Raw genomic sequence first — 14,703 nt, 5'->3', positions numbered from 1 at the left:
GATCCGCACCATAGCAAGAAACCGTACAGAGCCTGAGAACTTTGCTATGGATGCTCAGGCAGCGTGGGTACTGCTGCAAGGACATCTCAAGATCTTAAATTAAGCTCTCTCTCATGAATATGAAATAATAAAGTCTCAGAAAAGAGCAGACTTACCCTCCTCATCCATTGGAAACACATTTAGAAGATAAAAGGCAACTGAATGAGGCGCTTTAACAGACAGGAACTTTTATATGGCGTTTAGCATATATGGGAAGTGAGACACCCTAAGGAATGGCAAGGATTTATTTACCAATCAAACTCTGATTTCAGTGCTTGCTTTGACTCATGAGATCTGATTGATATCTTTCCTTCACGCTGCTTGTTGTGTTGCATGCGGCAGTAATTGATACTTCTGCTTAATGATCCTATTCCTGTGCTCCTGCCCTGAGCTACAGAGGACCGCTTCGGCCTCCAGTGAGGTGGCAATGCTGGGGGAGACTGGGGGAGGTGGGTAGGAATGTGGGTGTAGGGAAATGCTGAGCAAGAGTGTTAGTGAGTGTGGGGCAGAGGGTGTTGGTGACTGGGTCCTGCTCAGGGAAGGGGCAGGGAGGCTGAGGTTCAGCGGTGTGGCAGTGCTCATGGCTTGGGGCATTGCTGTAAGAGTGGGTGTGATCAGCGGGTACCCAGGAGAGGGGACGGCAAACGCTCAGAAAGCATCTGGTGGTCACACAACACGTTGATCCCTCCAGCATCTTACTGGTGGCTCCAGTAGGAGATTTTCTGAGGAAGACATTTGCATCCGAACCAAAAGCTTGTCAAAAGTGAAGTGCCTGGCTCAAGTATTTTGCAAGGGTGCTAGAGATGCGCTGAGAAAGCTTAGAGACCCTGGAGAGAATTGTGAACGTGTAAATGTCCTAACATTTAAATCCACTGTGGCTGGATTACTCCTCTAATGAAGGATTATGCCTCCAAATGCCTTCCTTCTGCATTTTCATATGCTGTGTCCTTCCTCTGGCTTGGAAAGAGCACCAAGCACCAGGGACTCCAGGGACACCGGTCTGGAGGGCTGCAGGGGATATGTGCTGTGGCCATGCCAGCAGTGCTGCCTGTCACGATGTCCACGCTGCAGCCTGTGATGATCCAGCTTGGCCCCATAGCATGGCTCTTGCAGGCTGGACTAGGTCCAGCCTAAGCAATTTTGCCATGGGGACAATGAGTCCCAGCTTTGGCAAGAGGCCACGTCTACCAGGAAGAAAGCAGTGCACAGGGGTGGTGGTGTTGCCCTCGGCATTTCAAAGCAGATTTCAAAAGGTTGGCCAAGGAGGGATTAAGGCCTGGAGGCATAATTTTGAGTGTGTTGAGCTGCCTGAGGGACTTGCTGCTGGTTTTATGTCCTTCTGCCTGGCCCAGGGCTGATTCAGCTGACCAGCACGTGAGATTTACCCTCTGGGTAGAGCTGCTGTGAAGTTTGCAAAGCTGGGAGAGAAGTGGAAGGATGGCGGGGACGTGGATGTTGGCATGGTGTTATCAGCCACCCCGGGGCAGCAACAGCTGCTATTGAGGGTCAGCCCCAATCCCAGATCTTCAGGACTGAGCCTCATGGGTTTGGTCATGCCTCCCAGCAGCACTTCATTGCTCGACAGACATGGTCATTGGGTGCTGGTGCCTCAGAGGACTTAGAGCCATGAGCTGGGATGGCTGCACCATGCACCAGCACCTAAGGAAGTGGGGTGCCATGGGTGCTTGATATTTTAGGCTGTGCTGTTACTCTATCACGGAGCCCAGGGGGAAAATGAAGGTGTAAATTCTTTGGGGCTATAAACTGGGTGGCTTTAGAGCTGCATCTACAGCAATGCACTATTGAACCCATCGTCTTCTTTACAGAGAGGAGTGAGATTGACTTCTCAGCGCTCGGTTAACACTTGGACTCGAAGATCTTAAAGGTCTTTTCCAACCTAAACGTATCTATGATTCTATGAAATGTCTCATCAGATAGACTACTAACTTCCAAGACCATAAGATGCTGGTTGAGAATACAAGAAAAAACAAATACCCCCAAAAGGCAGCTTTGAGATATTATTATATTTATTAGAATTTTCTTTGGAAAAGCAGCAGAGCCTTATCAGAGGTATCTCAACACCAGCAGCAGGGCACAAGGCTGATGATCCTGGAGTTCTCCGCAGAGGGATGAAGCATCAAGGGAAGAGAAGAGAAGAGGACACACTAGGAAGAAACAGTGAAACAGCTGCGTCTGGAGAGAGAAAGGTGACGTGGCAGAAGCAGCACTGTTCTCGCTGAGTGCCATGGCCTCCTGTGGCTGTTACTTCTGGTGGCTGGGGGGCCAGTGGCAGGCCACCTTGGTCTGATGGGACTCGATGTTGGGGATGACAACAGGGCACTTCTGCTGCGTGGACTGGCAGGACCCTCCACTGCCCCCTCCAGAGCTGATGATGATTGTGTGGCCCGAGGAACCGCCACTGCCACCACTGGATCCCCCACTGCAGCATCCAGAGGATCCCCCACTACCTCCACCTCCAATGATGATCTTGCCTCCTGAAGACCCACCACTCCATCCTCCTCCCATGCCACCACTGGATCCCCCACTGCAGCATCCAGAGGATCCCCCACTGCCTCCACCTCCAATGATGCTCTTTGATCCTGAAGACCCACCACTCCATCCTCCTCCCATGCCACCACTGGATCCCCCACTGCAGCATCCAGAGGATCCCCCACTACCTCCACCTCCAATGATGCTCTTTGATCCTGAAGACCCACCACTCCATCCTCCTCCCATGCCACCACTGGATCCCCCACTGCAGCATCCAGAGGATCCCCCACTACCTCCACCTCCAATGATGCTCTTTGACCCTGAAGACCCACCACTCCATCCTCCTCCCATGCCACCACTGGATCCCCCAATGCAGCCTCCAGAGGATCCCCCACTACCTCCACCTACAATGATGATCTTGCCTCCTGAAGACCCACCACTGGATCCCCCACTGCAGCATCCGGATGACCCTCCACTACCTCCACCTCCAATGATGCTCTTTGACCCTGAAGACCCACCACTCCATCCTCCTCCCATGCCACCACTGGATCCCCCACTGCAGCCTCCAGAGGATCCCCCACTACCTCCACCTACAATGATGATCTTGCCTCCTGAAGACCCACCGCTGGATCCCCCACTGCAGCATCCGGATGACCCTCCACTACCTCCACCTCCAATGATGCTCTTTGATCCTGAAGACCCACCACTCCATCCTCCTCCCATGCCACCACTGGATCCCCCACTGCAGCATCCAGAGGATCCCCCACTACCTCCACCTCCAATGATGCTCTTTGATCCTGAAGACCCACCACTCCATCCTCCTCCCATGCCACCACTGGATCCCCCACTGCAGCATCCAGATGACCCTCCACTACCTCCACCTCCAATGATGCTCTTTGATCCTGAAGACCCACCACTCCATCCTCCTCCCATGCCACCACTGGATCCCCCACTGCAGCATCCAGATGACCCTCCACTACCTCCACCTCCAATGATGCTCTTTGACCCTGAAGACCCACCACTCCATCCTCCTCCCATGCCACCACTGGATCCTCCACTGCAGCATCCAGAGGATCCCCCACTACCTCCACCTACAATGATGATCTTGCCTCCTGAAGACCCACCACTGGATCCCCCACTGCAGCATCCAGATGACCCTCCACTACCTCCACCTCCAATGATGCTCTTTGATCCTGAAGACCCACCACTCCATCCTCCTCCCATGCCACCACTGGATCCCCCACTGCAGCCTCCAGAGGATCCCCCACTACCTCCACCTCCAATGATGCTCTTTGATCCTGAAGACCCACCACTCCATCCTCCTCCCATGCCACCACTGAATCCCCCACTGCAGCATCCAGAGGATCCCCCACTACCTCCACCTACAATGATGATCTTGCCTCCTGAAGACCCACCACTGGATCCCCCACTGCAGCATCCGGATGACCCTCCACTACCTCCGCCTCCAATGATGCTCTTTGACCCTGAAGACCCACCACTCCATCCTCCTCCCATGCCACCACTGGATCCCCCACTGCAGCATCCAGAGGATCCCCCACTCCCACTGCAGCAGGATCCACCTCCTCCACCGCCGGAGCTGACAATGATCTTGCCATAGCCCCCACTGCCCCCGCCGTAGCTGCCCGAGCCTGAGCCGCCACAGCAGGAGGAGCCCTGTGCCTGGTAGCTGGAGGAGCTGCCCCCGTGGCAGCAGGAGCCCCCGCTGTGGCATCCGCTGGACTGGGAGGATGATTCATGGCAGCCTCCGGAGGTCTGTCTGGAGCACATCTTTGAGCGGTCAACCTACAAGAAACAGTGTCATCAGAAAGGAGCCCCTTGGAGCTGCTGTTGAACTTCAGTCCCACTGTAGGTCCTTATGGATTTATAGACTCCTGAAACTCACAGCAGCTGAAAACTCAGCTGTATTTGTGTGGCCTTAGAATATCAGCTACAACTCCATTCTGTAAGGAAAGCAGTCCCGTTGGCACGCCAAATTGGTTTTCAGAGAACCCCATCCGATGTTGAGCCGGCATGTTTCTCTTGTTCAAAGCATGCTCAAAGACCAACTGGTGGAGCGACCTCTCAGCATAGGGGTTCAAAAAGTTTCCATATCAATGGGCTTACCTTCAGTGCAACTGGAAATGTGTTCAAGGCTCGGTGGCAGGTGAATGAGGAGCCTTGGGATAGGTGAGCTTTTATATTGTATGCATTGTGCTCTTAGGGGAAGTGAGACACCCTAAGGAATGCTGATAGATTTATTTACTGAGCCTGGCTCTAGCTGCCTCCTTCTTTGACTCACTTGCAGCAGGTAGGTGATAAGGAGGAGATGTATCAATTATGTTCTGCATTGCAGTTGCTAATTCTACTTAATGATTCATTTCCGGCAGTCTTGCTCTGAAATGTTGGGGGCAAACGGCTTCTGGGGGTCTACCTTGGGGGTTCCCCAATGCATTTCTGCTAGGCTGCAGCTTTTTGGGTGCTCAGCAGAGAGTGGAGACACAGCAGATGGAGGCTCGAGCAAGGTAGTGTTAGAGCATGATGGAAGGACAATGGTAAAGGATGTGCTGGAGTGGAGTCTCAGGTTTTTGGGGGGAAAGAGGGTTTCCTCAAGGACTGGTGAGACGGGGAGCTGGATGGGGAGCAGGAGTACGTCCAGCCTGCTGGGAGAGGCAGCCATGTGCTCAACAGGCCAGAGGTACCACCTCTGATGGGGCAGTGCACCGCTTTGGAGCGCCTCGGCCCAGATTCATTTCAGAAGGCCCCGTGAAGATGGCAGAGATGTGGAGGCCATTTCCCCTGACCCTTTTGGGAGCTCAGGGTGGACGCTGCTGTTGGATTGAGCAGAGAGGTCTGTGCTCAGCTCCAGCTTCGCAGGGGTCCCTATCACCAGGTTGGAGTGGGTAAAGTCTTGAAACGTTTCTGTTTGCAAAGGTGCATTTGAAGGCCATCAAGACCCTACCCTTGAACTCTGGGGCATTAAACATTTCCTCTGCCTCAGCAGGACCCATTTTCTGAGGGTCCTGCTTCACTGGCCAGCCCACCCATACCTGAGGCTGGGGAGGCATCTGGGTATTTTGCTTGCTGGAGAATGACAGTTTGTCAGCACAGTTATTGCAGCGCTGGCTGCTGTGTTTTGCAGCAGCTTCATCCTGTCACTGCGTCATGCATGCTTGGAGGCTGACAACAGCTTCCACCCTCGTGGGAGACTGAGTAGAGGAAAGCATAATTGGGGGGTTTTAGCTGAGAGGATGCATGACAGCAGCAGGAGGCTGCCCAGCCCTGTCACGATGAACATAGTTTTGAGCATGCACGCAACTCCGTTGGTATGGGGACAGCACCATCAGCACCAGGAACGTGGGTGAAGGGGGCTTCCTTCATTTTGCTTTGGACTCCCTCCAGTGGCCTAAGTTCCACTCTCATCACCAAAGGGAAATCTAAGGTCTCACTGTGATTCTGGCTCTCACCTGTGCAACACCTTGATCCCTTCCGTGCATTTAACCTGTAGGGACTTGCACAAAGGGGCAGCTAGAATTTGCATCTCATCAGGACCCAGGGTGCGAGGAAAGGCTGTGGAGGCTTTCGGCAGGGGTGGTGGTGAGGGGTGCTCCTGCAAGTGCTGGTGTGCAGAGACCCCAAGGCTGGACCCTTCAGGGACTGGAAATGCTGAACCTATAGCACACACATGTGTGGTACTTGCCACACGGAGAAGAAGAGCGTGGCTGGAACCACAGCTGCTGGAGGGGTCTGCATTGCCACGCTCCCCCCTGCCTCGAGGTTGAAGAGCAGCTTTAATACCTATGTTGGGTAAAAGCAAAGATGGATGCAAAGGGCTTCATGGTGGAGGCTGCCCCAACTTTGGGCTACATTGCCTGTTTTCTGATGTTCTGTCTGGGCCCTTTTCTGCCCGGCAGTCCCGTCACCCTCAGGACGGGCTGGCAGGTCACAGTATCTTTCGGTATTATCACTGCAAACACCCCAGTGGATGATGCCTTGGTGTGCATTGTTATGAGAGAGAGAAAAACCTTCGCTAGATCCTACAATACTTTTTCCCAGCAGCTTCCTTCATGCACAGCAATGCTAATGTTGATAGCATGGGACATGATGAAGATACTGGTGGTGTAAGAAGAACTCTTCAATTTTTCTGAAAAAGGCAGAAGGTGGTCAGTCATGATCCCTCAAGCGTTTGCATGGCCGATGATCCCTTTTATTCCTAATTTTGTTTCCTGCCTACCCGTTGTGTGTGCGACGTGGACAAAAAACCCTCTTAGCTTAAAATTTAGTGAACGCAAGACTGTAATCCCACCTGTCCCAAAGAGGACTTGCTGCTGACTTCAGCACAAATGCTACTGAATATTTCCTACTATAATTAATGGCTTTCTTGTGATAAATCTAGAGAAATGGAGTACATAAAAACCCAACTGCATTTCCAAGGGATACTGCTGTCTGCACTGGAAATCCCTGCAGTGAAACCCAGAGCTTGTGGTCTGCTTCCTTCTCTGGGAAGGGGAAACCGAGGTGGAGATATTTCCAGGTTAAAGTTGCAGCCTTGGTGGACATTATTTGCAAGAGGGACAATGACCAGCTGCTTAAGAAACAAGGTTTCTCTCAAGCAAAATCTGTTAATAACCGTCTGCTCCAGCACTGCAGACTGAAGATTTTGCAGCTGAATGTATTTGATGCATTATTCATTTTTTGAAAGTAAACAGGGAACTGACAAAGGATAAAAGCAACGTTGCAAAACCAGTTTTTTCTGTACGCAGTAGTCTTTATTTCCCATCATATTGGTGGGTGAGAAGAGCCATCTGGGAGTTCACAGCACAGGGGTGCAGCATCAAGGGAAGACAAGGGAAGAAGACATGCTGGGAGGAAACAGGCAAATGTAGAAGACAGGCAGGGCTGTTCTTAATGAGAACCGGGGCTACCTGTGTCAGCTATTTCTGTTGGCTGGGGGGCCAGTGGCAGGCCAGGTTGGTCTGATGGGACTCGATGTTGGGGATGACAACAGGGCATTTCTGCTGCGTGGACTGGCAGGACCCTCCACTGCCCCCTCCAGAGCTGATGATGATTGTGTGGCCCGAGGAACCACCACTGCCACCACTGGATCCTCCACTGCAGCATCCAGAGGATCCCCCACTACCTCCGCCTCCAATGATGATCTTGCCTCCTGAAGACCCACCACTCCATCCTCCTCCCATGCCACCACTGGATCCTCCACTGCAGCATCCAGAGGATCCCCCACTACCTCCACCTACAATGATGATCTTGCCCCCTGAAGACCCACCGCTGGATCCCCCACTGCAGCATCCAGATGACCCTCCACTACCTCCACCTCCAATGATGCTCTTTGATCCTGAAGACCCACCACTCCATCCTCCTCCCATGCCACCACTGGATCCCCCACTGCAGCATCCAGAGGATCCCCCACTACCTCCACCTCCAATGATGCTCTTTGACCCTGAAGACCCACCACTCCATCCTCCTCCCATGCCACCACTGGATCCTCCACTGCAGCCTCCAGAGGATCCCCCACTACCTCCACCTACAATGATGATCTTGCCCCCTGAAGACCCACCGCTGGATCCCCCACTGCAGCATCCAGATGACCCTCCACTACCTCCACCTCCAATGATGCTCTTTGATCCTGAAGACCCACCACTCCATCCTCCTCCCATGCCACCACTGGATCCCCCAATGCAGCCTCCAGAGGATCCCCCACTACCTCCACCTACAATGATGATCTTGCCCCCTGAAGACCCACCGCTGGATCCCCCACTGCAGCATCCGGATGACCCTCCACTACCTCCACCTCCAATGATGCTCTTTGACCCTGAAGACCCACCACTCCATCCTCCTCCCATGCCACCACTGGATCCCCCACTGCAGCATCCAGAGGATCCCCCACTCCCACTGCAGCAGGATCCACCTCCTCCACCGCCGGAGCTGACAATGATCTTGCCATAGCCCCCACTGCCCCCGCCGTAGCTGCCCGAGCCTGAGCCGCCACAGCAGGAGGAGCCCTGTGCCTGGTAGCTGGAGGAGCTGCCCCCGTGGCAGCAGGAGCCCCCGCTGTGGCATCCGCTGGACTGGGAGGATGATTCATGGCAGCCTCCGGAGGTCTGTCTGGAGCACATCTTTGAGCGGTCAACCTACAAGAAATAGTATGCTTTTTACTCAGGAGCAGCCATTGCTGTCACAAGAATTTCCCCAGCCAGAAGGATCAGAGTACAGCGCAACGACACTGGCAGACTCTCTCCAGAGCCAATGATCTTCCTTTCTTCTAAGCACTTTGTGCTCCATAGATCCCAGCCACCCATGGAGCCTTTTGCTAACAGGAAATTACCAGATTGCTGAAGTTAATCAACCCATCATTCAGAGTCTTTTATCCCGTAGCTGTTCCATCTCCATCTCTATACTGATGAAACACATGACCTACAGTAGCACGGGATGATCCTGCTCCTGCTGACATCCACAGCGGATTTAAATTCATCAAAGTAACCTTCCTGCCCTTCAACCCACCACCCATCAGACATACTTTACCAAAGCATTTGTGTTTTGCAAGCACGAAAGAGAAGAATCGCTCCCTTTGGCAGAAATGGACTTACCCTTCTCGGCTCCGACGACGTGTACCACAGAGCAAAGCTGAGCGAATGAAGCACTGTGAGATCCAGCAACTTTTATACCGTTTCTAGTTTTCCCAGGTGGGAAGTGAGGCATCCAAAGGAATGGTGATAGGTTTATTTACTAAACAAACTGTCCTCCTTCAGCCCACTTGTCCTGACTCATCGAATCAGATCAATGCCTCTCTAGTGCATCATTTCCTAGGCTACCTGCAGTTTGGCTGCAGGTATCACATGTGAGCTCAGCTCCCGCGGTGGAGTTTCAAGGTAGGATTGTGGGACTCCAGCTGGCACCCTCCACTCGAGCTGGGAGATGCTTCTGGGGTGGTGACTGACAGCAGAAGGGGCTGTGGAGACTCGTGTTTATTGTGTGCTACAGACTATGGAGATGCCCAGGGGAATGGAGCGGGCTGCACTGGGTAGGACTTCTGTTGCTGGGGCAGCAAAGGACTTCCCACTACACCAGTGAAGAACTGACCATGGTTTTTGTTTGAGTGCCCCACTACGGGCAGTACAGAGGTCAGGCAGGCTTTACACTGCCTCTGGGAGGTGGCGTGATGCCTATTGTAGAAAGGAGTTGAAGTGCTGCAGGTAGAGGGTACCAGATCCAGCATCCACCCTGTGTATCAGCATCTTGATGGATATTAACCAAAAGGATGAATTTATCCCAGTTTGGGAGATGGCTCTGGTGTTTCTGAAGAAGCAACAAGATCTGAGGATGCGCTGTGCTCCTGCTGTCTCCCTGAGAGCCTCTGAAATTTGGGTCCTGGCTTTCTTGGTCCTGGGCCATTTCTGGGTGCAGGGATGTTCAACAGCAACGCTCCCACCTCCTTGAAGTGGGACCCCAAGCTTTCTGCTAGCACCGGGCAGACAATGGCAGTGTTTGTGCAGTTCCCAGTCACTGGCATTTTAGCATCCTATGACTTTCCATAATAAAATCCCAGACAACTTAGCTGTTCCAGTGGCAGCACTGGCTGGAGGGGTTTGTCCGGACATGTTTTGAGAATGCTTGCATCCCTGGGGTCCCCAAGGGGAACAGGACAGAGGGTAGAGGGACACGTAAACGTGAAGCTCTTTTACCCGCTCTAGTGTGGGTCACTCCTGTCTCTTCTGGGACACTTCCAGGCATCTGTCATCTGCCTCATGTAGAACAGTTCAGGCAGAGAAGGTTTATTTGCCTTTCCCTGCTAATTGCCAGAATATACCACATCAAAGAGATCACTTCCCATAGGGAAACTCCCTCTGAAGACTCATACCTGGAGCTGTGTTTTGTTCCTGTGGGAATGAGGAGATCCCTAGTTACTCCAGGCTTAGCATCTCAGCCCTTGGAAGGGGCTTTCTGAAGTCCTGTCCCTGCCACTGGCTCCACCAGGTGTTCAGAGCATGAGTAAGGGTTGGAGAGACCCCTCATTCCTCTTCCACAGCTGCTTGGTGCAGCTGTGAGCACCAAGAGCTCCTGCACCAAGCACGTGCAAGGGCCTCTGCTTCACACCTGTAATAGTACCTTGTAATCCTTTGTGCTAGAGTTTTTGTGTCTTTTCTCTCCTAACACATTTAAGACTTGCTTGGGCATTGCGTGACATTTTGATGAGGTAGAGAGACTGCAATGTTTAACTTTGTGGTCCCTTATCTGATGGGCAAAAGTCAGGATCATGAGTAGCAACGGACATTAAAAGATGACCTAAGAATATTTAGTGAATCCAGCATCTCTTCTACAGGTGGATTTTCAATGCACTTGTGCTCTGGAGCTTTATTACAGCAGCATCAGCTCAGAATAAAAACATAATAATGGAAATAGTGCAAATGTTGTGGTGTAAAGCAAAATCCAACCATTCAGACACTGAAGCTCTCTAGTACTGCAAGTTTTATTGATTTGTGCAAGCACTAGAAAATTGAGGCAGATAACAGACATATGAAACAATCCTGGCTGGAAATTATTGATACACAGCACCAGAGGTTCTGGTCAACTGGAGAGCTGAACAGAAAAATCCCAGGGAAGAGGAGAAAGGAATAATACAAATATTCTTAAATTTAGTAGAGAAAGAAATGTGAGGCATGTTTGTATCTTGGGCTTCCTTGATCCAAGAGTCCCTTCTACAGACACTACTTGTGTTTAGTCTGTGGTGGCCAGGAGATTGGCTGGGTCTGCTGTTGAATTGCCATACCTCCAGAACTGGATGAACCACCTCCACCACCACCTCCTCCAAAAGAGGATGATCCCTGGCTCTGGTGGCCTGAGCCACCTCCTCCTCCACCACCACCACCAATGCAGATGGGTCCTTGGCTCTGGTGGCCTGAACCACCTCCTCCTCCTCCCATGCTACCACCACCAATGCAGATGGGTCCTTGGCTCTGGTGGCCTGAACCACCTCCTCCTCCACCACCACCAATGCAGATGGGTCCTTGACTCTGGTGGCCTGAACCACCTCCTCCTCCTCCTCCCCCCATGCTACCACCACCAATGCAGATGGGTCCTTGGCTCTGGTGGCCTGAACCACCTCCTCCTCCTCCACCACCTCCACCAATGCAGATAGGACCTTGGCTCTGGTGGCCTGAACCACCTCCTCCTCCTCCTATGCTGCCACCTCCAATGCAGATGGGACCTTGGCCTTGGTGGCCAGAACCACCACCTCCTCCACCACCACCTCCACCAATGCAGATGGGACCTTGGCCTTGGTGGCCAGAACCACCACCTCCTCCACCACCACCTCCACCAATGCAGATGGGACCTTGGCCTTGGTGGCCAGAACCACCACCTCCACCAATGCAGATGGGACCTTGGCCTTGGTGGCCGGAACCACCACCTCCTCCTCCTCCTCCTATGCTGCCACCTCCAATGCAGATGGGACCTTGGCCTTGGTGGCCAGAACCACCACCTCCTCCACCACCACCTCCACCAATGCAGATGGGACCTTGGCCTTGGTGGCCAGAACCACCACCTCCTCCACCACCACCTCCACCAATGCAGATGGGACCTTGGCCTTGGTGGCCGGAACCACCTCCTCCTCCTCCTATGCTGCCACCTCCTATGCAGATTGGGCCTTGGCTTTGATGACCTGAACCACCACCACCACCACCACCACTTCCTCCACCAATACAGATGGGGCCTTGGCTCTGCTGACCTGAACCACCACCTCCTCCCCCTCCCCCTCCTATGCTGCCACCTCCAATGCAGATGGGCACTTGGCCCTGGTAGCCTGAACCACCTTCTCCTCCTCCACCACCACCAATGCAGATGGGACCTTGGCTTTGGTGTCCTGAACCACCTCCACCTCCTCCTCCCATGCTACCACCTCCAATGCAGATGGGGCCTTGACTTTGGTGGCCTGAACCACCACTGCCTCCACCACCACCACCTCCTCCTCCTCCAATAATGCAGATGGGTCCTTGTCCCTGGTGGCCTGACCCACCACCTCCTCCTCCACCTCCACTGCCACCACTGATGGATCCTTGGCTCTGGTGGCCTGAACCTCCTCCTCCTCCAAAGGGGGACGATGATATGTGGGTCTGGTAAATAGCACCACCACCGCCGCTGCAGCCGCTGCTGCCTCCTCCTCCATGGCAGAACGATCCTTGGGTCTGGTATCCTATAGATCCTCCTTCACCACTACCGTGGCAGGAACCTCCTCCACCACCCCCGTGGCATGAACCTCCTCCACCACCGCTGCCATGGCATCCACCAGACTGCTCAGAGATCCCTTGGATGTCGCCCTTCTGCTGATGGGAACCCATCGTCCCAGGCGTTGGGGAGTCCTCCAAGAGAAAGAAAAAACAGACCTTAGCAAACTCAGGGGGAGGAAAGCTTGTGTTACTGTACCTCCCCATCCCCTTCCAAAGGCAGGCCGACATTTAAAAATGTCTTCTGTTCCCTCTCCCCCCTCCCCATCCACCTCTGATTGATAGCTAACACAAAAGGGTATTGTCAACCTCAGGAATTTATAAATTAAAATGATTAGCAGGAAGGACCTGGGAAGTTTTCAGCTCATTCCATATCCCTTGGTCAGGTCTTCTACAGGACCTCCTTTATCCATATATAACTGGTCTTTTTTTCCTAGGACAGGTGCAACCATAATCATTCCTTAATAATTCCTTCTTGCAGCAAGTTGTCAGAGTGGCCTGCCACTGCAAGAGGTACATAAGGCCATGGTACACCAGAATTACCCTTATCCAAATGTGGTTTGGGAATTTTGAAAGGGCTGTAATGCTAGGGGATAGGTATTAATATTGCATGTCATAAAAGAAACAAAGAACACGGGTCATCATTTGCATAACAATAACTCCATTGCACTTTGAAATTCTTCAATCTCGGTTTCAAAAGAGCACAGTGACTGTTTTATTTCTTGTTAAACTTAGAAGAAAGAGGAACAGACAGTGGAAAAGATATCAGCAATGCAAAAAAAACCCCAAAACCCAAAACTGCAGCTGCACAAAGCTTCAGCAGAATTCTCCAGGTCACAACTTGCAAGGGCTTGATGAGTGCCTGTACCCAAGGCTGAAGCCTACAGGGATGCTGTGAAGTTTGAGCACTTCTTTGGCACTTAAGTCCCCCCACAGCCTACATCCTTGTCTGCTGGCAGTCGTAATTTATATTCCTCTGACAGGCAAGTGACAGCTCTACTAACAAAAAGAATCTATAGGTCAGCAGGCTGAGGCGTCCAAACATGCCAGAGGAGAAAAGTGTTCCTCCAAGAAAAAAGGTGGTCAAAAGAGAACCCTTTCCAATTTAGATAAAAGGCTGGAAAATGAGAATAGTCTCCCATTTTGTATTTCAGTTCCTTAATTTCTTACTCTTTGCTAAGTCCCTGCAAAATCTCTTTTTCCTGCCCTTTTTCTTAAGATTTATATTCCAAGAGTATTTAGGAGTTGCCTGTATACAGTGGCACCACAAGGTGTTGGGCCCAGAGAAATCCAAGGGGCTCCAAAGACCATGTTTTCAATGTCCCAGCTCTCCTCCTTTTCTGTTTAAGTAATCCCACAGAATGAATCACTAGGAAAAAAAATTGCCTGTAAATAAGGAGGAATTTTTGGACTACAAGATCCAAAAGCCATATTTACTCCCACCTTTTCTAGTTTAGCCTTCCAAGGCTAATCAGCCAAGTTAGTTTTCATCAGTAGCATAAAATATCTTACCGTGTCCCACGGCACAAACCAGTGGAAAGAAGTCAAATGGAGTGAGCAAACCTGGTGTGTGAGAACTTTTATATAGTATCTAGTCCTCCTGTTGGAAAGAAACAATGATTGATTTATTTACCAGCCAAACCCAACCACAACTACCCACTTACTTGGCATAATCTTGGGCTCGTCATTTCTGATTGATATCTCCCCTCCACCACCTCTTTTGTTTTCAGCTGTATTAAAGTCATTGGATGGCTCCACCTACTACAAGTAAAGTGAAGAAGTGAGGAAAAGCAGACATGCTCTTGGATTTTCAGAAAAAACAAGTGATTTACTTCCACATGCCCCCTACAGAGGGGTCCAACATTCCAGAAAGGAAACGTGAGGGGGGAAAGAGGATCTTTTGTTATTATAGACATAGGCAATTTATCTCATTCTAGAA

The 14,703-nt window shown here is 51.8% G+C and overlaps 2 protein-coding genes across 2 annotated transcripts; both read right to left on the bottom strand.

Annotated features, from left to right (window-relative positions):
* Positions 1 to 2,301: 2,301 nt before the first annotated feature.
* On the bottom strand, positions 2,302 to 3,252 carry LOC309600419 (uncharacterized protein; the record flags this gene model as incomplete). The annotated part of the gene is made up of 1 exon (XM_082332757.1): positions 2,302 to 3,252. One exon carries the CDS (start codon positions 3,250 to 3,252, stop codon positions 2,302 to 2,304), a length of 951 nt encoding a protein of 316 aa, XP_082188883.1.
* Positions 3,253 to 7,460: 4,208 nt separating this feature from the next.
* On the bottom strand, positions 7,461 to 8,660 carry LOC309600417 (uncharacterized protein; the record flags this gene model as incomplete). The annotated part of the gene is made up of 1 exon (XM_082332755.1): positions 7,461 to 8,660. The coding sequence occupies one exon, from the start codon at positions 8,658 to 8,660 to the stop codon at positions 7,461 to 7,463; it is 1,200 nt and encodes a 399-aa protein (XP_082188881.1).
* Between the last annotated feature and the right edge of the window lie 6,043 nt (positions 8,661 to 14,703).

This window comes from Platalea leucorodia (genome assembly GCF_965183815.1).
Source record: "Platalea leucorodia genome assembly, chromosome: 24".
Taxonomy (NCBI): Eukaryota; Metazoa; Chordata; class Aves; order Pelecaniformes; family Threskiornithidae; genus Platalea; species Platalea leucorodia.
The sequence above is the reverse complement of the archived record's forward strand: the minus strand, read 5'-3'. Positions and strand labels throughout refer to the sequence as shown.